The sequence below is a fragment of the Pristiophorus japonicus genome, chromosome 18 (genome assembly GCF_044704955.1).
Source record: "Pristiophorus japonicus isolate sPriJap1 chromosome 18, sPriJap1.hap1, whole genome shotgun sequence".
Lineage (NCBI taxonomy): Eukaryota > Metazoa > Chordata > Chondrichthyes > Pristiophoridae > Pristiophorus > Pristiophorus japonicus.
The window spans coordinates 94,477,724-94,502,949 of NC_091994.1; the positions used below are offsets into that span (position 1 = coordinate 94,477,724).

Consider the following 25,226-nt stretch of genomic DNA (forward strand, 5'->3'; position numbering starts at 1 on the left):
CAAATCTGCATCTTCTGTCATGTGACGTGAGCTACTCACTTTCTTTATCAATTGAGACAGGGGCCGAGATAAACATCTCTAACAGGCCTCTGAGAATAAGAAACAAATGTATGAGGCTGTGCTGTTACACTTATAAAAGTTGGTAGATGGTTCAGTTTATGTGTTTGGGATTTTGTTAGGCCCTGGGGACCACTTCATTTAGAAACTCGTTGGATGAAAAGCTGAAGGGATTTTGTATCTCACAGGTTTTTTCCAAAACTTACTGAAGTCCAGTTATTTGCACTTTGTCAAAGTGTTTCGGTGAAGCCTTTCTGTACAGTGGGGCCATCTGTAAGAAACGAAGAAAGAAATTAATTCAAACTAAAGCTGTGAATAGTTCGCAAAATTACTGATGCTGTAAGGAATATAAACTGCGATCCAATTACAAAACAAAGATAAATAGAAAGTGGATACCCAGGACTGAGTTACAAGCAGAATCTAGTCAAGGGGTTTGGGTGCTCCACCTGCCTTCCACTTTCACCCCTCTAGTGTGCGAACTTCTGCTCACCCATTACATCCGACTTCTGGGCCGCTGGAAAATAAAGCCAAAGAGTGGAATTTCGCTCAAGAGGCCTCTGCATCCACTGCTCCGGTAAAATCAGCTGAAACAGGGTAATTGCACCACACTTTCGGTGGGGGCAATTACGGCCCCAGAGAATCTTGACCTTCAGTTATTTACATTTTGATGTAAAGTTTAATGATGAGGGTTATTATTTCAGTTGTTTATTCTCACTCAGCATGGAGAGTTCAAAAAGGCAGTGTTTCTGGGGAGAAGAATCTGCCAAGCTTTGTTTTTCTAACAGTGCAAGACGATAATGCTATTCAGGTTGAAATGGGTCACTGGGCTGCAACAATATCTTTGTATCTCTTTTAAAAAAAATATATATATATATTTGAAATGTTGGTGAATCTATGTGCAGCATCTATCAAGACATTTGTACTCACCAATCCAGACAGAGTCTCAGTAAAAATTCTATATTCCACAGATGAGGTGTTCTCTAGCTTTTCATCCCAGGGTTTGTTTATCCAGAGAGTCAAAGTGACTTCCCTCTGTGGTGAGTTTGGACCTGTAGCAGCAAAGGAACAAACAAGGCACGATGGGAATTGTATTAATGTCACAGACCAAGATACAAACAGGAACATTTATTAAAGAACAATTCAGCTGACTTCAATTTTGTCCTCAGTTTCCTCTGCAACACCCCTTGTCTTGAGATGAATGATGCCTCCATCATTGCTTACCGAAAGACCAGTTCTGTATATGTCAGCCCAAATAGTGATATTTGACCATGGGCAGTAACATAATATGATTGTTTCCATTCCAGACATCCTCACATTCAGATTTAAGCATGGATCACCGGACAGCAATCAGAGCAAGAATGTTGCCTTTTCCTACTGCAGAGGCAATGAGATTAGTTGTACTCCCCAGTGTCATCCTCTCTGACATCAGCAGTACATTTACCAACTTAGCCATCAGATTAACTGCATGTTGCATGTGATAGTCTTATAAAAAGTTATACTGCCAGAATATAAAAACAAACAGAACCAAAACATTGAAATCCCTCAAACAATTAGTAACAGTAAAGGTAACGTACTTAGTACGGTATTGGTGATGTTGTTTCCATTTTGACACTGAGAACCATAAGTAAAGTTTGGACAATGGCACACACAATCATCTGCTGTTGTTGCACTTGAATTACATGTTCCTCCATTTAGGCATGTGCATTTGCTACAGTAGTCCATTGTTGTGGTCATGGTAGATGTTGTGGATTTTGGATGAGAAGATATTGGCAATGTAGAATTAGCGGAACTGATGGGATTAATTTTAGTTGTAGTAGTTTCAACAGTTGTTTGTCTTTGTGTCTTGAGTGTGGAAGATGAAGTAAATGTAGCAGCTGTAACAGGTTGCGTTTGAGTAAAATTCAAAAGTGTGGTTTCTTCATTGGATGTAGAACTGGTGGGTCTTTGAGGAACAGAAACACTGTGTGTGTTTGATTTATATGCTGTTGACTGAGCTAAAGAAGTGATTTCCATTGGGAAAGTTGATGAAGACTCAGTTATCAATGACACTTGTGTGGTTGTTGGATGGGTTTCTGATGAAGACTCAGTTATCGATGATAATTGTGTGGTTGGATGGGTTTCTGATGAAGACTCAGTTATCAACGATAGTTGTGATGTTGTTGGATGGATTTCTGAGGAAGACTCAGTTGTCGATGACACTTTTGTTGATATTGGATGAGTTTCTATCGAATAATCAGCTATTGATGATACTTGTGTTGTTGGATGGGTTTCTGAAGAAGATTCAGTTATTGATGACACTTGTGTGGTTGAATGCTTTTCTGTTGAAGACTCAGTTATCAATGATTCTTGTGTAGTTGGGGGGGATGCTGTTGAAGACTCAGTTATCGATGACACTTGTGTAGTTGTTGGATGGGTTTCTGATGAAGACTCAGTTGTCGATGACAAATGTGTTGATGTTGCATGGGTTTCTGAGGAAGACTCAGTTATCGGTGACAGTGGTGTTGTTGGATGGGCTTCTGTGGAAGATTCATTAATCGATGATACTTGTGTGGTTATTGAATCGGTTTCAGGGGAAGTCTCAGTTATCGATGATACTTGTGATGCTGTTGGATGGGTTTCTGAGGATGACTCAGTTATCGATGATACTAGTGTTGTAAGATGGGCTTCTGTTGAAGAATCAGTGATCGATGACACCTGTGTGGTTGTTGGATGGGTTTCTGATGAATACTCAGTTATCAACGATTCTAGTGTAGTTGAGGGGAATGCTGTTGAAGACAATTGTGTTGTTGGATGGCTTTCTGAGGAAGGCTCAGTTATTGATGACACGAGTGTTGTCGTTGGTTGGGTTTCTGTTGAATATTTAGTTACCGATGATATTTGTGCAGTTGTTGGATGGGTTTCTGTGGAAGACTCACTTATCGGTGACAGTTGTGTTGTTGGATGGGCTTCTGTGGACGACTCAGTTGTTGATGACATTTGTGTGGTTGAATGCTTTTCTGTTGAATGCTCAGTTAACAATGATTCTTGTGTAGTTGAGGGGGTTGCTGTTGAAGACTCAGTGATCGATGACATGAGTGATGCTGTTGGATTGCTTTCTGATGAAGACTCAGTTATCGATGACACAAGAGTTGATGTTGGATTAGTTTCTGAGGACGACTCAGTTATCGATGATAATCGTGTTGTTGGATGGGATTCTGTTGAAGATTCAGTGATCGATGACACTTGTGTAGCTGTTGGATGAGTTTCTGGTGAAGACTCAGTAATCGATGATACTTGTGTGGTTAAAAGCTTTTCTGTTGAATACTCAGTTATCAAAGATTCCTGTGCAGTTGAGGGGGATGCTGTTGAAGACTCAGTTATTGATGATGCTTGTGATGCCGTTGAATTGCTTTCTGATGAAGACTCAGTTGTTGATGACACTTGTGTGGTTGTTGGATGGGTTTCTGATGAAGACTCAGTTGTCGATGACACGAGTGTTGTCATTGGTTGGGTTTCTGTTGAATATTCAGTTCCGAATGATACTTGTGCAGTTGAATGCTTTTCTGTTGAATACTCAGTTCTCAACGATTCTTGTGTAGTTGAGGGGGATGCTGTTGAAGTCTCAGTTATTGATGACACTAGTGATGCTGTTGATTTGCTTTCTGAGGAAGACTCAGTTGTTGATGACATTTGTGTGGTTGTTGGATGGGTTACTGAGGTAGACTGAGTTATAAATGATTCTTGTGTAGTTGGAGGGGATGCTGTTGAAGACTCAGTTATCGATGACACTTGTGTTGATGTTGGAAGCGTTTCTGATGAAGGCTCATTTGTCGATGACACTTGTGTGGTTAAATGCTTTTCTGTTGAATGCTCAGTTAACAATGATTCTTGTGCAGTTGAGGGGGATGCTGTTGAAGACTGAGTGATCGATGACACTAGTGATGCTGTTGGATTGCTTTCTGATGAAGACTCAGTCATTGATGACACTTGTGTTGTTGGATGTCTTTCTGAGGAAGACTCAGTTATCGAAGACACATGCGTTGATGTAGAATGGGTTTCTGAGGACGACTCAGTTATCGATGATACTAATGTTGTCATTGTTTGGGTTTCTGTTGAAGGCTCAGTTATCGATGATAATTGTGTTGTTGGATGAGTATCCGTTGAAGATCCAGTGATCGATGACACTTGTGTAGTTGTTGGATGGGCTTCTGTGGAAGATTCATTAATTGATGAGACTTGTGTAGTTGTTGGCTGAGTTTCTGGTGAAGACTCGGATATAGATGACACTTGTGTGGTTGAATGCTTTTCTGTTGAATACACAGTCATCAACGATTCTTGTGTTGTTGAGGGGGATGCTGTTGAGGACTCAGTTATTGATGACACTAGTGATGCTGTTGGGTGGCTTTCTGATGAAGACTCAGTTATTGATGACATGAGTCTTGTCGTTGTTTGGGTTTCTGTTGAATATTCAGTTGTTGATGATTTTTGCGTAGTTGTTGGATGGGTTTCTGTGGAAGATTCATTAATCGATGATACTTGTGTGGTTGTTGGTTGGATTTCGGTGGATGTCTCAGTTATCAAATATGGTTGTGTTGTTCGACGGGCTTCTGATGAAGACTCAGATATCGATGACACTTGTGTGGTTGAATGATTTTCTGTTGAATGCTCAGTGAACAATGATTCTTGTGTAGTTGCAGGGGATGCTGTTGAAGACTCAGTGATCGAGGACACTTGTGTTGATGATGGAAGTGTTTCTGATAAAGGCTCATTTGTTGATGACACTTGTGTGGTTGAATGCTTTCCTGTTGAATGCTCAGTTAACAATGATTCTTGTGTAGTTGAGGGGGATGCTGTTAAAGACTCAGTGATCGATGACATGAGTGATGCTGTTGGATTGCTTTCTGATGAAGACTCAGTTATCGATGACACATGCGTTGATGTTGGTTTGGTTTCTGAGGACGACTCAGTTATCGATGATAATCGTGTTGTTGGATGGGATTCTGTTGAAGATTCAGTGATCGATGACACTTGTGTAGCTGTTGGATGAGTTTCTGGTGAAGACTCAGTTATCGATGATACTTGTGTGGTTGAAAGCTTTTCTGTTGAATACTCAGTTATCAACGATTCTTGTGTAGTTGAAGGGAATGCTGTTGAAGACTCAGTTATTGATGACGCGAGTGATGCTGTTGGATTGCTTTCTGATGAAGACTCAGTTGTCAATGACAATATTGTTGTCACTGTTAAGGGTTCTGTTGAAGACTCAGTTATTGATGACACTTTTGATGCCGTTGGATGGCTTTCTGATGAAAACTCAGTTATCGATGACATTTGCGTTGATGATGGATGGGTTTCTGATGAAGTCGCAGTTATTGATGACACTTGTGTGGTTGTTGGTTGAGATTCTGTTGAATACTCAGTTATCAATGATTCTTGTGTAGTTGGAGGGGATGCTGTTGAAGACTCAGTGATCGATGACACTTGTGTTGATGTTGGAAGTGTTTCTGATAAAGGCTCATTTGTTGATGACACTTGTGTGGTTGAATGCTTTTCTGTTGAATGCTCAGTTAACAATGATTCTTGTGCAGTTGAGGGGGATGCTGTTGAAGACTGAGTGATCGATGACACTAGTGATGCTGTTGGATTGCTTTCTGATGAAGACTCAGTCATTGATGACACTTGTGTTGTTGGATGTCTTTCTGAGGAAGACTCAGTTATCGAAGACACATGCGTTGATGTAGAATGGGTTTCTGAGGACGACTCAGTTATCGATGATACTAATGTTGTCATTGTTTGGGTTTCTGTTGAAGGCTCAGTTATCGATGATAATTGTGTTGTTGGATGAGTATCCGTTGAAGATCCAGTGATCGATGACACTTGTGTAGTTGTTGGATGGGCTTCTGTGGAAGATTCATTAATTGATGAGACTTGTGTAGTTGTTGGCTGAGTTTCTGGTGAAGACTCGGTTATAGATGACACTTGTGTGGTTGAATGCTTTTCTGTTGAATACACAGTCATCAACGATTCTTGTGTTGTTGAGGGGGATGCTGTTGAGGACTCAGTTATTGATGACACTAGTGATGCTGTTGGGTGGCTTTCTGATGAAGACTCAGTTATTGATGACATGAGTCTTGTCATTGTTTGGGTTTTTGTTGAATATTCAGTTGTTGATGATTTTTGCGTAGTTGTTGGATGGGTTTCTGTGGAAGATTCATTAATCGATGATACTTGTGTGGTTGTTGGTTGGATTTCGGTGGATGTCTCAGTTATCAAATATGGTTGTGTTGTTCGACGGGCTTCTGATGAAGACTCAGATATCGATGACACTTGTGTGGTTGAATGATTTTCTGTTGAATGCTCAGTTAACAATGATTCTTGTGTAGTTGAGGGGAATGCTGTTGAAGACTCAGTTATTGATGACGCGAGTGATGCTGTTGGATTGCTTTCTGATGAAGACTCAGTTGTCAATGACAATATTGTTGTCACTGTTAAGGGTTCTGTTGAAGACTCAGTTATTGATGACACTTTTGATGCCGTTGGATGGCTTTCTGATGAAAACTCAGTTATCGATGACATTTGCGTTGATGATGGATGGGTTTCTGATGAAGTCGCAGTTATTGATGACACTTGTGTGGTTGTTGGTTGAGATTCTGTTGAATACTCAGTTATCAATGATTCTTGTGTAGTTGGAGGGGATGCTGTTGAAGACTCAGTGATCGATGACACTTGTGTTGATGTTGGAAGTGTTTCTGATAAAGGCTCATTTGTTGATGACACTTGTGTGGTTGAATGCTTTTCTGTTGAATGCTCAGTTATCAACGATTCTTGTGTAGTTGAGGGGGATGCTGTTGAAGACTCAGTTATTGATGACACGAGTGATGCTGTTGGTTTGCTTTCTGATGAAGACGCAGTTATTGATGACACTTGTGTTGTTGTTGGATGAGTTTCTGGTGAAGACTCAGTTGTCGCTGACACTTGTGTGGTGGAAAGCTTTTCTGTTGAATACTCAGTTATCAAAGATTCTTGTGTAGTTGAGGGGGATGCTGTTGAAGACTCAGTTATTGATGATGTTTGTGATGCTGTTGAATTGCTTTCTGATGAAGACTGAGTTGTTGATGACACTTGTGTCATTGTTGGATGGGTTTCTGAGGAAGTTTCAGTTATCAATGATTCTTGTGTAGTTGGGGGGGATGCTGTTGAAGCCTCAGTTATCGATGACAGTTGGGTTGTTGGATGGCTTTGTGACGAAGACTCGGTTGTCGATGACACGAGTGTTGTCATTGGTTGGGTTTCTGTTGAATATTCAGTTATCGATGATACTGGTGTAGTTGTTGGATGGGTTTCTGTGGAAGACTCAGTTATCGAATATGGTTGTGTAGTTCGATGGGCTTCTGAGGAAGACTCAGTTATTGATGACACTTGTGCGGTTGTTGGATGGCTTTCTGAGGAAGACTCAGTTATTGATGATGCTTGTGTGGTTGTTGGATGGGTTTCTATGGAAGACTTAGTTATAAATGATTCTTGTGTAGTTGGAGGGGATGCTGTTGAAGACTCAGTTAATGTTGGCATTTGTGTTGATGTTGGAAGTGTTTCTGATGAAGGCTCATTTGTCGATGACAATTGTGTGGTTGAATGCTTTTCTGTTGAATGCTCAGTTATCAATGGTTTTTGTGTAGTTGAGGGGAATGCTGTTGAAGACTTAGTTATTGATGATGCTTGTGATGCTGTTGAATTGCTTTCTGATGAAGACTGAGTTGTTGATGACACTTGTGTCATTGTTGGATGGGTTTCTGAGGAAGACTCAGTTATCAATGATTCTTGTGTAGTTGGGGGGGATGCTGTTGAAGCCTCAGTTATCGATGAGAGTTGGGTTGTTGGATGGCTTTGTGACGAAGACTCGGTTGTCGATGACACGAGTGTTGTCATTGGTTGGGTTTCTGTTGAATATTCAGTTATCGATGATACTGGTGTAGTTGTTGGATGGGTTTCTGTGGAAGACTCAGTTATCGAATATGGTTGTGTAGTTCGATGGGCTTCTGAGGAAGACTCAGTTATTGATGACACTTGTGTGGTTGTTGGATGGCTTTCTGAGGAAGACTCAGTTATTGATGATGCTTGTGTGGTTGTTGGATGGGTTTCTATGGAAGACTTAGTTATAAATGATTCTTGTGTATTTGGAGGGGATGCTGTTGAAGACTCAGTTAATGTTGGCACTTGTGTTGATGTTGAAAGTGTTTCTGATGCAGGCTCATTTGTCGATGACACTTGTGTGGTTGAATGCTTTTCTGTTGAATGCTCAGTTATCAATGATTTTTGTGCAGTTGAGTGGGATGCTGTTGACGACTCAGTTATTGATGACACTAGTGATGCTGTTGGCTGGCTTTCTGATGAAGACTCAGTTATTGATGACATGAGTCTTGTCGTTGTTTGGGTTTCTGTTGAATATTCAGTTATTGATGATTTTTGCGTAGTTGTTGGATGGGTTTCTGTGGAAGATTCATTAATCGATGATACTTGTGTGGTTGTTGGTTGGATGTCGGTGTATGTCTCAGTTATCGAATATGGTTGTGTTGTTCGACGGGCTTCTGATGAAGACACAGTTATCGATGACACTTGTGTGGTTGAATGCCTTTCTGTTGAATGCTCAGTTATCAATGATTTTTGTGCAGTTGAGGGGGATGCTGTTGAGGACTCAGTGATCGATGACACTCGTGATGCTGTTGGATTGCTTTCTGATGAAGACTCAGTTGTCAATGACAATATTGTTGTCATTGTATGGGGTTCTGTTGAAGACTCAGTTATTGATGACACTTTTGATGCCGTTGGATGGCTTTCTGATGAAAACTCAGTTATCAATGACATTTGTGTTGATGATGGATGGGTTTCTGATGAAGACGTAGTTGTTGATGACACTTGTGTGGTTGTTGGATGAGATTCTGTTGAATACTCAGTTATCAATGATTCTTGTGTAGTTGCAGGGGATGCTGTTGAAGACTCAGTGATCGAGGACACTTGTGTTGGTGATGGAAATGTTTCTGATAAAGGCTCATTTGTTGATGACACTTGTGTGGTTGAATGCTTTTCTGTTGAATGCTCAGTTAACAATGATTCTTGTGTAGTTGAGGGGGATGCTGTTGAAGACTCAGTGATCGATGACATGAGTGATGCTGTTGGATTGCTTTCTGATGAAGACTCAGTTATCGATGACACTTGCGTTGATGTTGGTTTGGTTTCTGAGGACGACTCAGTTATCGATGATAATCGTGTTGTTGGATGGGATTCTGTTGAAGATTCAGTGATCGATGACACTTGTGTAGCTGTTGGATGAGTTTCTGGTGAAGACTCAGTTATCGATGATACTTGTGTGGTTGAATGCTTTTCTGTTGAATACTCAGTTATCAACGATTCTTGTGTAGTTGAGGGGAATGCTGTTGAAGACTCAGTTATTGATGACGCGAGTGATGCTGTTGGATTGCTTTCTGATGAAGACACAGTTATTGATGAAACTTGTGTAGTTGTTGGATGAGTTTCTGGTGAAGACTCAGTTGTCGCTGACACTTGTGTGGTGGAAAGCTTTTCTGTTGAATACTCAGTTATAAAAGATTCTTGTGTAGTTGAGGGGGATGCTGTTGAAGACTCAGATATTGATGATGTTTGTGATGCTGTTGATTTGCTTTTTGATGAAGACTCAGTTATTGATGACACTTGTATGGTTGTTGGATGGCTTTCTGAGGAAGACTCAGTTATTGATGACGCTTGTGTGGTTGTTGGATGGGTTTCTAAGGAAGACTTAGTTATCAATGATTCTTGTGTAGTTGGAGGGGATGCTGTTGAAGACTCAGTTAACGTTGGCATTTGTGTTGATGTTGGAAGTGTTTCTGATGAAGGCTCATTTGTCGATGACAATTGTGTGGTTGAATGCTTTTCTGTTGAATGCTCAGTTATCAATGGTTTTTGTGCAGTTGAGTGGGATGCTGTTGAGGACTCAGTTATTGATGACACTAGTGATGCTGTTGGCTGGCTTTCTGATGAAGACTCAGTTATTGATGACATGAGTCTTGTCGTTGTTTGGGTTTCTGTTGAATATTCAGTTATTGATGATTTTTGCGTAGTTGTTGGATGGGTTTCTGTGGACAGTTCATTAATCGATGATACTTGTGTGGTTGTTGGTTGGATTTCGGGAAATGTCTCAGTTATCGAATATGGTTGTGTTGTTCGATGCGCTTCTGATGAAGACTCAGTTATTGATGACACTTGTGTGGTTGAATGATTTTCTGTTGAATACTCAGTTATCAACGATTCTTGTCTAGTTGAGGGGGATGCTGTTGAAGACTCAGTTATTGATGACACGAGTGATGCTGTTGGATTGCTTTCTGATGAAGACGCAGTTATTGATGACACTTGTGTAGTTGTTGGATGAGTTTCTGGTGAAGACTCAGTTGTCACTGACACTTGTGTGGTGGAAAGCTTTTCTGTTGAATACTCAGTTATCAATGATTCTTGTGTAGTTGCGGGGGATGCTGTTGAAGCCTCAGTTATCGATGACAGTTGGGTTGTTGGATGGCTTTGTGACGAAGACTCGGTTGTCGATGACACGAATGTTGTCATTGGTTGGGTTTCTGTTGAATTTTCAGTTATCGATGATAATTGTGTAGTTGTTGGATGAGTTTCTGTTGAATACTCAGTTATCAATGATTCTTGTGTAGTTGAGGGGGATGCTGTTGAAGACTCAGTGATCGATGACATGAGTGATGCTGTTGGATTGCTTTCTGATGAAGACTCAGTTATCGATGACACATGCGTTGATGTTGGTTTGGTTTCTGAGGACGACTCAGTTATCGATGATAATCGTGTTGTTGGATGGGATTCTGTTGAAGATTCAGTGATCGATGACACTTGTGTAGCTGTTGGATGAGTTTCTGGTGAAGACTCAGTTATCGATGAAACTTGTGTGGTTGAAAGCTTTTCTGTTGAATACTCAGTTATCAACGGTTCTTGTGTAGTTGAGGGGAATGCTGTTGAAGACTCAGTTATTGATGACGCGAGTGATGCTGTTGGATTGCTTTCTGATGAAGACTCAGTTGTCAATGACAATATTGTTGTCACTGTTAAGGGTTCTGTTGAAGACTCAGTTATTGATGACACTTTTGATGCCGTTGGATGGCTTTCTGATGAAAACTCAGTTATCGATGACATTTGCGTTGATGATGGATGGGTTTCTGATGAAGTCGCAGTTATTGATGACACTTGTGTGGTTGTTGGTTGAGATTCTGTTGAATACTCAGTTATCAATGATTCTTGTGTAGTTGGAGGGGATGCTGTTGAAGACTCAGTGATCGATGACACTTGTGTTGATGTTGGAAGTGTTTCTGATAAAGGCTCATTTGTTGATGACACTTGTGTGGTTGAATGCTTTTCTGTTGAATGCTCAGTTATCAAAGATTCTTGTGTAGTTGAGGGGGATGCTGTTGAAGCCTCAGTTATCGATGAGAGTTGGGTTGTTGGATGGCTTTGTGACGAAGACTCGGTTGTCGATGACACGAGTGTTGTCATTGGTTGGGTTTCTGTTGAATATTCAGTTATCGATGATACTTGTGTAGTTGTTGGATGGGTTTCTGTGGAAGACTCAGTTATCGAATATGGTTGTGTAGTTCGATGGGCTTCTGAGGAAGACTCAGTTATTGATGACACTTGTGCGGTTGTTGGATGGCTTTCTGAGGAAGACTCAGTTATTGATGATGCTTGTGTGGTTGTTGGATGGGTTTCTATGGAAGACTTAGTTATAAATGATTCTTGTGTATTTGGAGGGGATGCTGTTGAAGACTCAGTTAATGTTGGCACTTGTGTTGATGTTGAAAGTGTTTCTGATGCAGGCTCATTTGTCGATGACATTTGTGTGGTTGAATGCTTTTCTGTTGAATGCTCAGTTATCAATGATTTTTGTGCAGTTGAGTGGGATGCTGTTGACGACTCAGTTATTGATGACACTAGTGATGCTGTTGGCTGGCTTTCTGATGAAGACTCAGTTATTGATGACATGAGTCTTGTCGTTGTTTGGGTTTCTGTTGAATATTCAGTTATTGATGATTTTTGCGTAGTTGTTGGATGGGTTTCTGTGGAAGATTCATTAATCGATGATACTTGTGTGGTTGTTGGTTGGATGTCGGTGTATGTCTCAGTTATCGAATATGGTTGTGTTGTTCGACGGGCTTCTGATGAAGACTCAGTTATCGATGACACTTGTGTGGTTGAATGCCTTTCTGTTGAATGCTCAGTTATCAATGATTTTTGTGCAGTTGAGGGGGATGCTGTTGAGGACTCAGTGATCGATGACACTCGTGATGCTGTTGGATTGCTTTCTGATGAAGACTCAGTTGTCAATGACACTTGCGTTGATGTTGGTTTGGTTTCTGAGGAGGACTCAGTTATCGATGATAATCGTGTTGTTGGATGGGATTCTGTTGAAGATTCAGTGATCGATGACACTTGTGTAGCTGTTGGATGAGTTTCTGGTGAAGACTCAGTTATCGATGATACTTGTGTGGTTGAATGCTTTTCTGTTGAATACTCAGTTATCAACGATTCTTGTGTCGTTGAGGGGAATGCTGTTGAAGACTCAGTTATTGATGACGCGAGTGATGCTGTTGGATTGCTTTCTGATGAAGACACAGTTATTGATGAAACTTGTGTAGTTGTTGGATGAGTTTCTGGTGAAGACTCAGTTGTCGCTGACACTTGTGTGGTGGAAAGCTTTTCTGTTGAATACTCAGTTATAAAAGATTCTTGTGTAGTTGAGGGGGATGCTGTTGAAGACTCAGATATTGATGATGTTTGTGATGCTGTTGGATTGCTTTCTGATGAAGACTCAGTTATTGATGACACTTGTATGGTTGTTGGATGGCTTTCTGAGGAAGACTCAGTTATTGATGACGCTTGTGTGGTTGTTGGATGGGTTTCTAAGGAAGACTTAGTTATCAATGATTCTTGTGTAGTTGGAGGGGATGCTGTTGAAGACTCAGTTAACGTTGGCATTTGTGTTGATGTTGGAAGTGTTTCTGATGAAGGCTCATTTGTCGATGACAATTGTGTGGTTGAATGCTTTTCTGTTGAATGCTCAGTTATCAATGGTTTTTGTGTAGTTGAGGGGAATGCTGTTGAAGACTCAGTTATTGATGACGCTAGTGATGCTGTTGATTTGCTTTCTGAGGAAGACTCAGTTGTTGATGACATTTGTGTGGTTGTTGGATGGGTTTCTGATGAAGACTCACTTATCAATGATTCTTGTGTAGTTGGGGGGGATGCTGTTGAAGACTCAGTTATCGATGACACTTGTGATGCTGTTGGGTGGCTTTCTGATGAAGACTCAGTTATTGATGACATGAGTCTTGTCGTTGTTTGGGTTTCTGTTGAATATTCAGTTATTGATGATTTTTGCGTAGTTGTTGGATGGGTTTCTGTGGACAGTTCATGAATCGATGATACTTGTGTGGTTGTTGGTTGGATTTCGGGAAATGTCTCAGTTATCGAATATGGTTGTGTTGTTCGATGCGCTTCTGATGAAGACTCAGTTATTGATGACACTTGTGTGGTTGAATGATTTTCTGTTGAATACTCAGTTATCAACGATTCTTGTCTAGTTGAGGGGGATGCTGTTGAAGACTCAGTTATTGATGACACGAGTGATGCTGTTGGATTGCTTTCTGATGAAGACGCAGTTATTGATGACACTTGTGTAGTTGTTGGATGAGTTTCTGGTGAAGACTCAGTTGTCACTGACACTTGTGTGGTGGAAAGCTTTTCTGTTGAATACTCAGTTATCAATGATTCTTGTGTAGTTGCGGGGGATGCTGTTGAAGCCTCAGTTATCGATGACAGTTGGGTTGTTGGATGGCTTTGTGACGAAGACTCGGTTGTCGATGACACGAATGTTGTCATTGGTTGGGTTTCTGTTGAATTTTCAGTTATCGATGATACTTGTGTAGTTGTTGGATGGGTTTCTGTGGAAGACTCAGTTATCGAATATGGTTGTGTAGTTCGATGGGCTTCTGAGGAAGACTCAGTTATTGATGATACTTGTGCGGTTGTTGGATGGCTTTCTGAGGAAGAATCAGTTATTGATGATGCTTGTGTGGTTGTTGGATGGGTTTCGATGGAAGACTTAGTTATCAATGATTCTTGTGTAGTTGGAGGGGATGCTGTTGAAGACTGAGTTAACGTTGGCACTTGTGTTGATGTTGGAAGTGTTTCTGATGAAATCTCATTTGTTGATGACACTTGTGTGGTTGAATGCTTTTCTGTTGAATGCTCAGTTATCAATGATTTGTGTGCAGTTGAAGGGGATGCTGTTGAGGATTCAGTTATTGCTGACACTAGTGATGATGTTGGGTGGCTTTCTGATGAAGACTCAGTTATTGATGACACTTGTGTAGTTGTTGGATGCGTTTCTGGTGAAGACTCAGTTGTCGCTGACACTTGTGTGGTTGAAAGCTTTTCTGTTGAATATTCAGTTATCAAAGATTCTTGTGTAGTTGAGGGGGATGCTGTTGAAGACTCAGTTATCGATGACACTTGTGCGGTTGAATGCTTTTCTGTTGAATACTCAGTTATCAACGATTTTTGTGCCGTTGCGGGGGATGCTGTTGAGGACTCAGTGATCGATGACACTAGTGATGCTGTTGCATTGCTTTCTGATGAAGGCTTAGTTGTCAATGACAATATTGTTGTCATTTTATGGGGTTCTGTTGAAGACTCAGTTATTGATGACACTTTTGATGCTGTTGGATGGCTTTTTGATGAAAATTCAGTTATTGATGACATTTGTGTGGTTGTTGGATGGGTTTCTGATGAAGACTCACTTATCAATGATTCTTGTGTAGTTGGGGGGGATGCTGTTGAAGACTCAGTTATTGATGATGCTTGTGATGCTGTTGAATTGCTTTCTGATGAAGACTGAGTTGTTGATGACACTTGTGTGGTTGTTGGATGGGTTTCTAAGGAAGTCTCAGTTATCAATGAATCTTGTGTAGTTGGGGGGGATGCTGTTGCAGCCTCAGTTATCGATGACAGTTGGGTTGTTGGATGGCTTTGTGACGAAGACTCGGTTGTCGATGACACGAATGTTGTCATTGGTTGGGTTTCTGTTGAATTTTCAGTTATCGATGATACTTGTGTAGTTGTTGGATGGGTTTCTGTGGAAGTCTCAGTTATCGAATATGGTTGTCTAGTTCGATGGGCTTCTGAGGAAGACTCCGTTATTGATGACACTTGTGCGGTTGTTGGATGGCTTTCTGAGGAAGACTCAGTTATTGATGACTCTTGTGTGGTTGTTGGCTGGGTTTCTATGGAAGACTTAGAAATAAATGATTCTTGTGTAGTTGTAGGGGATGCTGTTGAAGACTCAGTTAATGTTGGCACTTGTGTTGATGTTGGAAGTGTTTCTGATGAAGGCTCATTTGTCGATGAAACTTGTGTGGTTGAATGCTTTTCTGTTGAATGCTCAGTTATCAATGATTTTTGTGCAGTTGAGTGGGATGCTGTTGAGGACTCAGTTATTGATGACACTAGTGATGCTGTTGGGTGGCTTTCTGATGAAGACTCAGTTGTCAATGACATTTGTGTTGATGATGGATGGGTTTCTGATGAAGACGCAGTTATTGATGACACTTGTGTGGTTGTTGGATGAGATTCTGTTGAATACTCAGTTATCAATGATTCTTGTGTAGTTGCAGGCAATGCTGTTGAAGACTCAGTGATTGATGACACTTGTGTTGATTTTGGAAGTGTTTCTGATAAAGGCTCATTTGTTGATGACATTTGTGTGGTTGAATGCTTTTCTGTTGAATGCTCAGTTAACAATGATTCTTGTGTAGTTGAGGGGGATGCTGTTGAAGACTCAGTTATCGATGACACAAGAGTTGATGTTGGATTGGTTTCTGAGGACGACTCAGTTATCGATGATAATCGTGTTGTTGGATGGGATTCTGTTGAAGATTCAGTGATCGATGACACTTGTGTAGCTCTTGGATGAGTTTCTGGTGAATACTCAGTTGTCGATGACACTTGTGTGGTTGAATGCTTTTCTGTTGAATACTCAGTTATCAACGATTCTTGTGCAGTTGAGGGGGATGCTGTTGAAGTCTCAGTTATTGATGACACTAGTGATGCCGTTGATTTGCTTTCTGATGAAGACTCAGTTATTGATGACACTTGTGTGGTTGTTGGATGGCTTTCTGAGGAAGACTCAGTTATTGATGACACTTGTGTGGTTGTTGGATGGGCTTCTATGGAAGACTTAGTTATCAATGATTCTTGTGTAGTTGGAGGGGATGCTGTTGAAGACTCAGTTAACGTTGGCACTTGTGTTGATGTTGGAAGTGTTTCTGATGAAGGCTCATTTGTCGATGACACTTGTGTGGTTGAATGCTTTTCTGTTGAATGCTCAGTTATCAATGATTTTTGTGCTGTTGAGGACTCAGTTATTGATGACATGAGTATTGTCGTTGTTTGGGTTTCTGTTGAATATTCAGTTATTGATGATTTTTGCGTAGTTGTTGGATGGCTTTCTGTGGAAGATTCATTAATCGATGATACTTGTGTGGTTGTTGGTTGGATTTCGGTGGATGTCTCAGTTATCGAATATGGTTGTGTTGTTCGACGGGCTTCTGATGAAGACTCAGTTATCGATGACACTTGTGTGGTTGAATGCTTTTCTGTTGAATGCTCAGTTATCAATGATTTTTGTGCAGTTGAGGGGGATGCTGTTGAGGACTCAGTGATCGATGACACTAGTGATGCTGTTGGATTGCTTTCTGATGAAGACTCAGTTGTCAATGACAATATTGTTGTCATTGTATGGGGTTCTGTTGAAGACTCAGTTATTGATGACACTTTCGATGCTGTTGGATGGCTTTCTGATGAAAACTCAGTTATCGATGACATTTGTGTTGATGATGGATGGGTTTCTGATGAAGATGCAGTTATTGATGACACTTGTGTGGTTGTTGGATGAGATTTTGTTGAATGCTCAGTTATCAAAGATTCTTGTGTAGTTGAGGGGGATGCTGTTGAAGACTCAGTTATTGATGATGCTTGTGATGCTGTTGAATTGCTTTCTGATGAAGACTGAGTTGTTGATGACACTTGTGTGGTTGTTGGATGGGTTTCTAAGGAAGTCTCAGTTATCAATGAATCTTGTGTAGTTGGGGGGGATGCTGTTGCAGCCTCAGTTATCGATGACAGTTGGGTTGTTGGATGGCTTTGTGACGAAGACTCGGTTGTCGATGACACGAATGTTGTCATTGGTTGGGTTTCTGTTGAATTTTCAGTTATCGATGATACTTGTGTAGTTGTTGGATGGGTTTCTGTGGAAGTCTCAGTTATCGAATATGGTTGTCTAGTTCGATGGGCTTCTGAGGAAGACTCCGTTATTGATGACACTTGTGCAGTTGTTGGATGGCTTTCTGAGGAAGACTCAGTTATTGATGACTCTTGTGTGGTTGTTGGCTGGGTTTCTATGGAAGACTTAGAAATAAATGATTCTTGTGTAGTTGTAGGGGATGCTGTTGAAGACTCAGTTAACGTTGGCACTTGTGTTGATGTTGGAAGTGTTTCTGATGAAGGCTCATTTGTCCATGAAACTTGTGTGGTTGAATGCTTTTCTGTTGAATGCTCAGTTATCAATGACTTTTGTGCAGTTGAGTGGGATGCTGTTGAGGACTCAGTTATTGATGACACTAGTGATGCTGTTGGGTGGCTTTCTGATGATGACTCAGTTATTGATGACATGAGTGTGGTTGTTGGTTGGCTTTCTGAGGAAGACTCAGTTATTGATGACACTTGTGTGGTTGTTGGATGGGCTTCTATGGAAGACTTAGTTATCAATGATTCTTGTGTAGTTGGAGGGGATGCTGTTGAAGACTCAGTTAACGTTGGCACTTGTGTTGATGTTGGAAGTGTTTCTGATGAAGGCTCATTTGTCGATGACACTTGTGTGGTTGAATGCTTTTCTGTTGAATGCTCAGTTATCAATGATTTTTGTGCTGTTGAGGACTCAGTTATTGATGACATGAGTGTTGTCGTTGTTTGGGTTTCTGTTGAATATTCAGTTATTGATGATTTTTGCGTAGTTGTTGGATGGCTTTCTGTGGAAGATTCATTAATCGATGATACTTGTGTGGTTGTTGGTTGGATTTCGGTGGATGTCTCAGTTATCGAATATGGTTGTGTTGTTCGACGGGCTTCTGATGAAGACTCAGTTATCGATGACACTTGTGTGGTTGAATGCTTTTCTGTTGAATGCTCAGTTATCAATGATTTTTGTGCAGTTGAGGGGGATGCTGTTGAGGACTCAGTGATCGATGACACTAGTGATGCTGTTGGATTGCTTTCTGATGAAGACTCAGTTGTCAATGACAATATTGTTGTCATTGTATGGGGTTCTGTTGAAGACTCAGTTATTGATGACACTTTCGATGCCGTTGGATGGCTTTCTGATGAAGACTCAGTTATCAATGACATTTGTGTTGATGATGGATGGGTTTCTGATGAAGACGTAGTTGTTGATGACACTTGTGTGGTTGTTGGATGAGATTCTGTTGAATACTCAGTTATCAATGATTCTTGTGTAGTTGCAGGCAATGCTGTTGAAGACTCAGTGATTGATGACACTTGTGTTGATTTTGGAAGTGTTTCTGATAAAGGCTCATTTGTTGATGACATTTGTGTGGTTGAATGCTTTTCTGTTGAATGCTCAGTTAACAATGATTCTTGTGTAGTTGAGGGGGATGCTGTTGAAGACTCAGTTATCGATGACACAAGAGTTGATGTTGGATTGGTTTCTGAGGACGACTCAGTTATCGATGATAATCGTGTTGTTGGATGGGATTCTGTTGAAGATTCAGTGATCGATGACACTTGTGTAGCTCTTGGATGGGTTTCTGGTGAATACTCAGTTGTCGATGACACTTGTGTGGTTGAATGCTTTTCTGTTGAATACTCAGTTATCAACGATTCTTGTGCAGTTGAGGGGGATGCTGTTGAAGTCTCAGTTATTGATGACACTAGTGATGCCGTTGATTTGCTTTCTGATGAAGACTCAGTTATTGATGACACTTGTGTGGTTGTTGGATGGCTTTCTGAGGAAGACTCAGTTATTGATGACACTTGTGTGGTTGTTGGATGGGCTTCTATGGAAGACTTAGTTATCAATGATTCTTGTGTAGTTGGAGGGGATGCTGTTGAAGACTCAGTTAACGTTGGCACTTGTGTTGATGTTGGAAGTGTTTCTGATGAAGGCTCATTTGTCGATGACACTTGTGTGGTTGAATGCTTTTCTGTTGAATGCTCAGTTATCAATGATTTTTGTGCTGTTGAGGACTCAGTTATTGATGACATGAGTATTGTCGTTGTTTGGGTTTCTGTTGAATATTCAGTTATTGATGATTTTTGCGTAGTTGTTGGATGGCTTTCTGTGGAAGATTCATTAATCGATGATACTTGTGTGGTTGTTGGTTGGATTTCGGTGGATGTCTCAGTTATCGAATATGGTTGTGTTGTTCGACGGGCTTCTGATGAAGACTCAGTTATCGATGACACTTGTGTGGTTGAATGCTTTTCTGTTGAATGCTCAGTTATCAATGATTTTTGTGCAGTTGAGGGGGATGCTGTTGAGGACTCAGTGATCGATGACACTAGTGATGCTGTTGGATTGCTTTCTGATGAAGACTCAGTTGTCAATGACAATATTGTTGTCATTGTATGGGGTTCTGTTGAAGACTCAGTTATTGATGACACTTTCGATGCTGTTGGATGGCTTTCTGATGAAAACTCAGTTATCGATGACATTTGTGTTGATGATGGATGGGTTTCTGATGAAGATGCAGTTATTGATGACACTTGTGTGGTTGTTGGATGAGATTTTGTTGAATGCTCAGTTATCAAAGATTCTTGTGTAGTTGAGGGGGATGCTGTTGAAGACTCAGTTATTGATGATGCTTGTGATGCTGTTGAATTGCTTTCTGATGAAGACTGAGTTGTTGATGACACTTGTGTGGTTGTTGGATGGGTTTCTAAGGAAGTCTCAGTTATCAATGAATCTTGTGTAGTTGGGGGGGATGCTGTTGCAGCCTCAGTTATCGATGACAGTTGGGTTGTTGGATGGCTTTGTGACGAAGACTCGGTTGTCGATGACACGAATGTTGTCATTGGTTGGGTTTCTGTTGAATTTTCAGTTATCGATGATACTTGTGTAGTTGTTGGATGGGTTTCTGTGGAAGTCTCAGTTATCGAATATGGTTGTCTAGTTCGATGGGCTTCTGAGGAAGACTCCGTTATTGATGACACTTGTGCAGTTGTTGGATGGCTTTCTGAGGAAGACTCAGTTATTGATGACTCTTGTGTGGTTGTTGGCTGGGTTTCTATGGAAGACTTAGAAATAAATGATTCTTGTGTAGTTGTAGGGGATGCTGTTGAAGACTCAGTTAACGTTGGCACTTGTGTTGATGTTGGAAGTGTTTCTGATGAAGGCTCATTTGTCCATGAAACTTGTGTGGTTGAATGCTTTTCTGTTGAATGCTCAGTTATCAATGATTTTTGTGCAGTTGAGTGGGATGCTGTTGAGGACTCAGTTATTGATGACACTAGTGATGCTGTTGGGTGGCTTTCTGATGATGACTCAGTTATTGATGACATGAGTGTGGTTGTTGGTTGGCTTTCTGAGGAAGACTCAGTTATTGATGACACTTGTGTGGTTGTTGGATGGGCTTCTATGGAAGACTTAGTTATCAATGATTCTTGTGTAGTTGGAGGGGATGCTGTTGAAGACTCAGTTAACGTTGGCACTTGTGTTGATGTTGGAAGTGTTTCTGATGAAGGCTCATTTGTCGATGACACTTGTGTGGTTGAATGCTTTTCTGTTGAATGCTCAGTTATCAATGATTTTTGTGCTGTTGAGGACTCAGTTATTGATGACATGAGTGTTGTCGTTGTTTGGGTTTCTGTTGAATATTCAGTTATTGATGATTTTTGCGTAGTTGTTGGATGGCTTTCTGTGGAAGATTCATTAATCGATGATACTTGTGTGGTTGTTGGTTGGATTTCGGTGGATGTCTCAGTTATCGAATATGGTTGTGTTGTTCGACGGGCTTCTGATGAAGACTCAGTTATCGATGACACTTGTGTGGTTGAATGCTTTTCTGTTGAATGCTCAGTTATCAATGATTTTTGTGCAGTTGAGGGGGATGCTGTTGAGGACTCAGTGATCGATGACACTAGTGATGCTGTTGGATTGCTTTCTGATGAAGACTCAGTTGTCAATGACAATATTGTTGTCATTGTATGGGGTTCTGTTGAAGACTCAGTTATTGATGACACTTTCGATGCTGTTGGATGGCTTTCTGATGAAAACTCAGTTATCGATGACATTTGTGTGGTTGTTGGATGGGTTTCTAAGGAAGTCTCAGTTATCAATGAATCTTGTGTAGTTGGGGGGGATGCTGTTGCAGCCTCAGTTATCGATGACAGTTGGGTTGTTGGATGGCTTTGTGACGAAGACTCGGTTGTCGATGACACGAATGTTGTCATTGGTTGGGTTTCTGTTGAATTTTCAGTTATCGATGATACTTGTGTAGTTGTTGGATGGGTTTCTGTGGAAGTCTCAGTTATCGAATATGGTTGTCTAGTTCGATGGGCTTCTGAGGAAGACTCAGTTATTGATGACACTTGTGCGGTTGTTGGATGGCTTTCTGAGGAAGACTCAGTTATTGATGACTCTTGTGTGGTTGTTGGCTGGGTTTCTATGGAAGACTTAGAAATAAATGATTCTTGTGTAGTTGTAGGGGATGCTGTTGAAGACTCAGTTAACGTTGGCACTTGTGTTGATGTTGGAAGTGTTTCTGATGAAGGCTCATTTGTCGATGAAACTTGTGTGGTTGAATGCTTTTCTGTTGAATGCTCAGTTATCAATGATTTTTGTGCAGTTGAGTGGGATGCTGTTGAGGACTCAGTTATTGATGACACTAGTGATGCTGTTGGGTGGCTTTCTGATGATGACTCAGTTATTGATGACATGAGTGTTGTCGTTGTTTGGGTTTCTGTTGAATATTCAGTTATTGATGATTTTTGCGTAGTTGTTGGATGGGTTTCTGTGGAAGATTCATTAATCGATGATACTTGTGTGGTTGTTGGTTGGATTTCGGTGGATGTCTCAGTTATCGAATATGGTTGTGTTGTTCGACGGGCTTCTGATGAAGACTCAGTTATCGATGACACTTGTGTGGTTGAATGCTTTTCTGTTGAATGCTCAGTTATCAATGATTTTTGTGCAGTTGAGGGGGATGCTGTTGAGGACTCAGTGATCGATGACACTAGTGATGCTGTTGGATTGCTTTCTGATGAAGACTCAGTCATTGATGACACTTGTGTTGTCATTGTATGGGGTTCTGTTGAAGACTCAGTTATTGATGACACTTTCGATGCTGTTGGATGGCTTTCTGATGAAAACTCAGTTATCGATGACATTTGTGTTGATGATGGATGGGTTTCTGATGAAGACGCAGTTATTGATGACACTTGTGTGGTTGTTGGATGAGATTTTGTTGAATGCTCAGTTATCAAAGATTCTTGTGTAGTTGAGGGGGATGCTGTTGAAGACTCAGTTATTGATGATGCTTGTGATGCTGTTGAATTGCTTTCTGATGAAGACTGAGTTGTTGATGACACTTGTGTGGTTGTTGGATGGGTTTCTAAGGAAGTCTCAGTTATCAATGAATCTTGTGTAGTTGGGGGGGATGCTGTTGCAGCCTCAGTTATCGATGACAGTTGGGTTGTTGGATGGCTTTGTGACGAAGACTCGGTTGTCGATGACACGAATGTTGTCATTGGTTGGGTTTCTGTTGAATTTTCAGTTATCGATGATACTTGTGTAGTTGTTGGATGGGTTTCTGTGGAAGTCTCAGTTATCGAATATGGTTGTCTAGTTCGATGGGCTTCTGAGGAAGACTCAGTTATTGATGACACTTGTGCGGTTGTTGGATGGCTTTCTGAGGAAGACTCAGTTATTGATGACTCTTGTGTGGTTGTTGGCTGGGTTTCTATGGAAGACTTAGAAATAAATGATTCTTGTGTAGTTGTAGGGGATGCTGTTGAAGACTCAGTTAACGTTGGCACTTGTGTTGATGTTGGAAGTGTTTCTGATGAAGGCTCATTTGTCGATGAAACTTGTGTGGTTGAATGCTTTTCTGTTGAATGCTCAGTTATCAATGATTTTTGTGCAGTTGAGTGGGATGCTGTTGAGGACTCAGTTATTGATGACACTAGTGATGCTGTTGGGTGGCTTTCTGATGATGACTCAGTTATTGATGACATGAGTGTTGTCGTTGTTTGGGTTTCTGTTGAATATTCAGTTATTGATGATTTTTGCGTAGTTGTTGGATGGGTTTCTGTGGAAGATTCATTAATCGATGATACTTGTGTGGTTGTTGGTTGGATTTCGGTGGATGTCTCAGTTATCGAATATGGTTGTGTTGTTCGACGGGCTTCTGATGAAGACTCAGTTATCGATGACACTTGTGTGGTTGAATGCTTTTCTGTTGAATGCTCAGTTATCAATGATTTTTGTGCAGTTGAGGGGGATGCTGTTGAGGACTCAGTGATCGATGACACTAGTGATGCTGTTGGATTGCTTTCTGATGAAGACTCAGTTGTCAATGACAATATTGTTGTCATTGTATGGGGTTCTGTTGAAGACTCAGTTATTGATGACACTTTCGATGCTGTTGGATGGCTTTCTGATGAAGACTCAGTTATCAATGACATTTGTGTTGATGATGGATGGGTTTCTGATGAAGACGCAGTTATTGATGACACTTGTGTGGTTGTTGGATGAGATTCTGTTGAATACTCAGTTATCAATGATTCTTGTGTAGTTGCAGGCAATGCTGTTGAAGACTCAGTGATTGATGACACTTGTGTTGATTTTGGAAGTGTTTCTGATAAAGGCTCATTTGTTGATGACATTTGTGTGGTTGAATGCTTTTCTGTTGAATGCTCAGTTAACAATGATTCTTGTGTAGTTGAGGGGGATGCTGTTGAAGACTCAGTTATCGATGACACAAGAGTTGATGTTGGATTGGTTTCTGAGGACGACTCAGTTATCGATGATAATCGTGTTGTTGGATGGGATTCTGTTGAAGATTCAGTGATCGATGACACTTGTGTAGCTATTGGATGAGTTTCTGGTGAATACTCAGTTGTCGATGACACTTGTGTGGTTGAATGCTTTTCTGTTGAATACTCAGTTATCAACGATTCTTGTGCAGTTGAGGGGGATGCTGTTGAAGTCTCAGTTATTGATGACACTAGTGATGCCGTTGATTTGCTTTCTGATGAAGACTCAGTTATTGATGACACTTGTGTGGTTGTTGGATGGCTTTCTGAGGAAGACTCAGTTATTGATGACACTTGTGTGGTTGTTGGATGGGCTTCTATGGAAGACTTAGTTATCAATGATTCTTGTGTAGTTGGAGGGGATGCTGTTGAAGACTCAGTTAACGTTGGCACTTGTGTTGATGTTGGAAGTGTTTCTGATGAAGGCTCATTTGTCGATGACACTTGTGTGGTTGAATGCTTTTCTGTTGAATGCTCAGTTATCAATGATTTTTGTGCTGTTGAGGACTCAGTTATTGATGACATGAGTGTTGTCGTTGTTTGGGTTTCTGTTGAATATTCAGTTATTGATGATTTTTGCGTAGTTGTTGGATGGCTTTCTGTGGAAGATTCATTAATCGATGATACTTGTGTGGTTGTTGGTTGGATTTCGGTGGATGTCTCAGTTATCGAATATGGTTGTGTTGTTCGACGGGCTTCTGATGAAGACTCAGTTATCGATGACACTTGTGTGGTTGAATGCTTTTCTGTTGAATGCTCAGTTATCAATGATTTTTGTGCAATTGAGGGGGATGCTGTTGAGGACTCAGTGATCCATGACACTCGTGATGCTGTTGGATTGCTTTCTGATGAAGACTCAGTTGTCAATGACAATATTGTTGTCATTGTATGGGGTTCTGTTGAAGACTCAGTTATTGATGACACTTTCGATGCTGTTCGATGGCTTTCTGATGAAAACTCAGTTATCGATGACATTTGTGTTGATGATGGATGGGTTTCTGATGAAGACGCAGTTATTGATGACACTTGTG

General features: G+C 40.8%; 1 protein-coding gene across 1 annotated transcript; it reads right to left on the minus strand.

The window, feature by feature from the left end:
• Window positions 1-259: 259 nt before the first annotated feature.
• Window positions 260-17,817, minus strand: LOC139229073 (pneumococcal serine-rich repeat protein-like). Its single transcript, XM_070860731.1, has 4 exons — window positions 16,839-17,817; window positions 2,452-16,742; window positions 1,639-2,370; window positions 260-328 (listed from the first exon to the last, which is right to left on the minus strand). The coding sequence occupies exons 1-4, from the start codon at window positions 17,815-17,817 to the stop codon at window positions 260-262; spliced, it is 16,071 nt and encodes a 5,356-aa protein (XP_070716832.1).
• Window positions 17,818-25,226: the final 7,409 nt, after the last annotated feature.

Coding starts and splice junctions, on each gene's coding strand:
- LOC139229073 (XM_070860731.1), bottom strand. CDS start 17,817: ATGTCATCAATAACTGAGTCATCATCAGAAAGCCACCCAACAGCATCA. Junction 16,743..16,838: donor AACTGAGTCTTCATCAGAAA/GCAATCCAACAG, acceptor AGCATTCAACAG/AAAAGCATTCAACCACACAA. Junction 329..1,638: donor GAAACAACATCACCAATACC/GTACTAAGTACG, acceptor CGTTTCTTACAG/ATGGCCCCACTGTACAGAAA.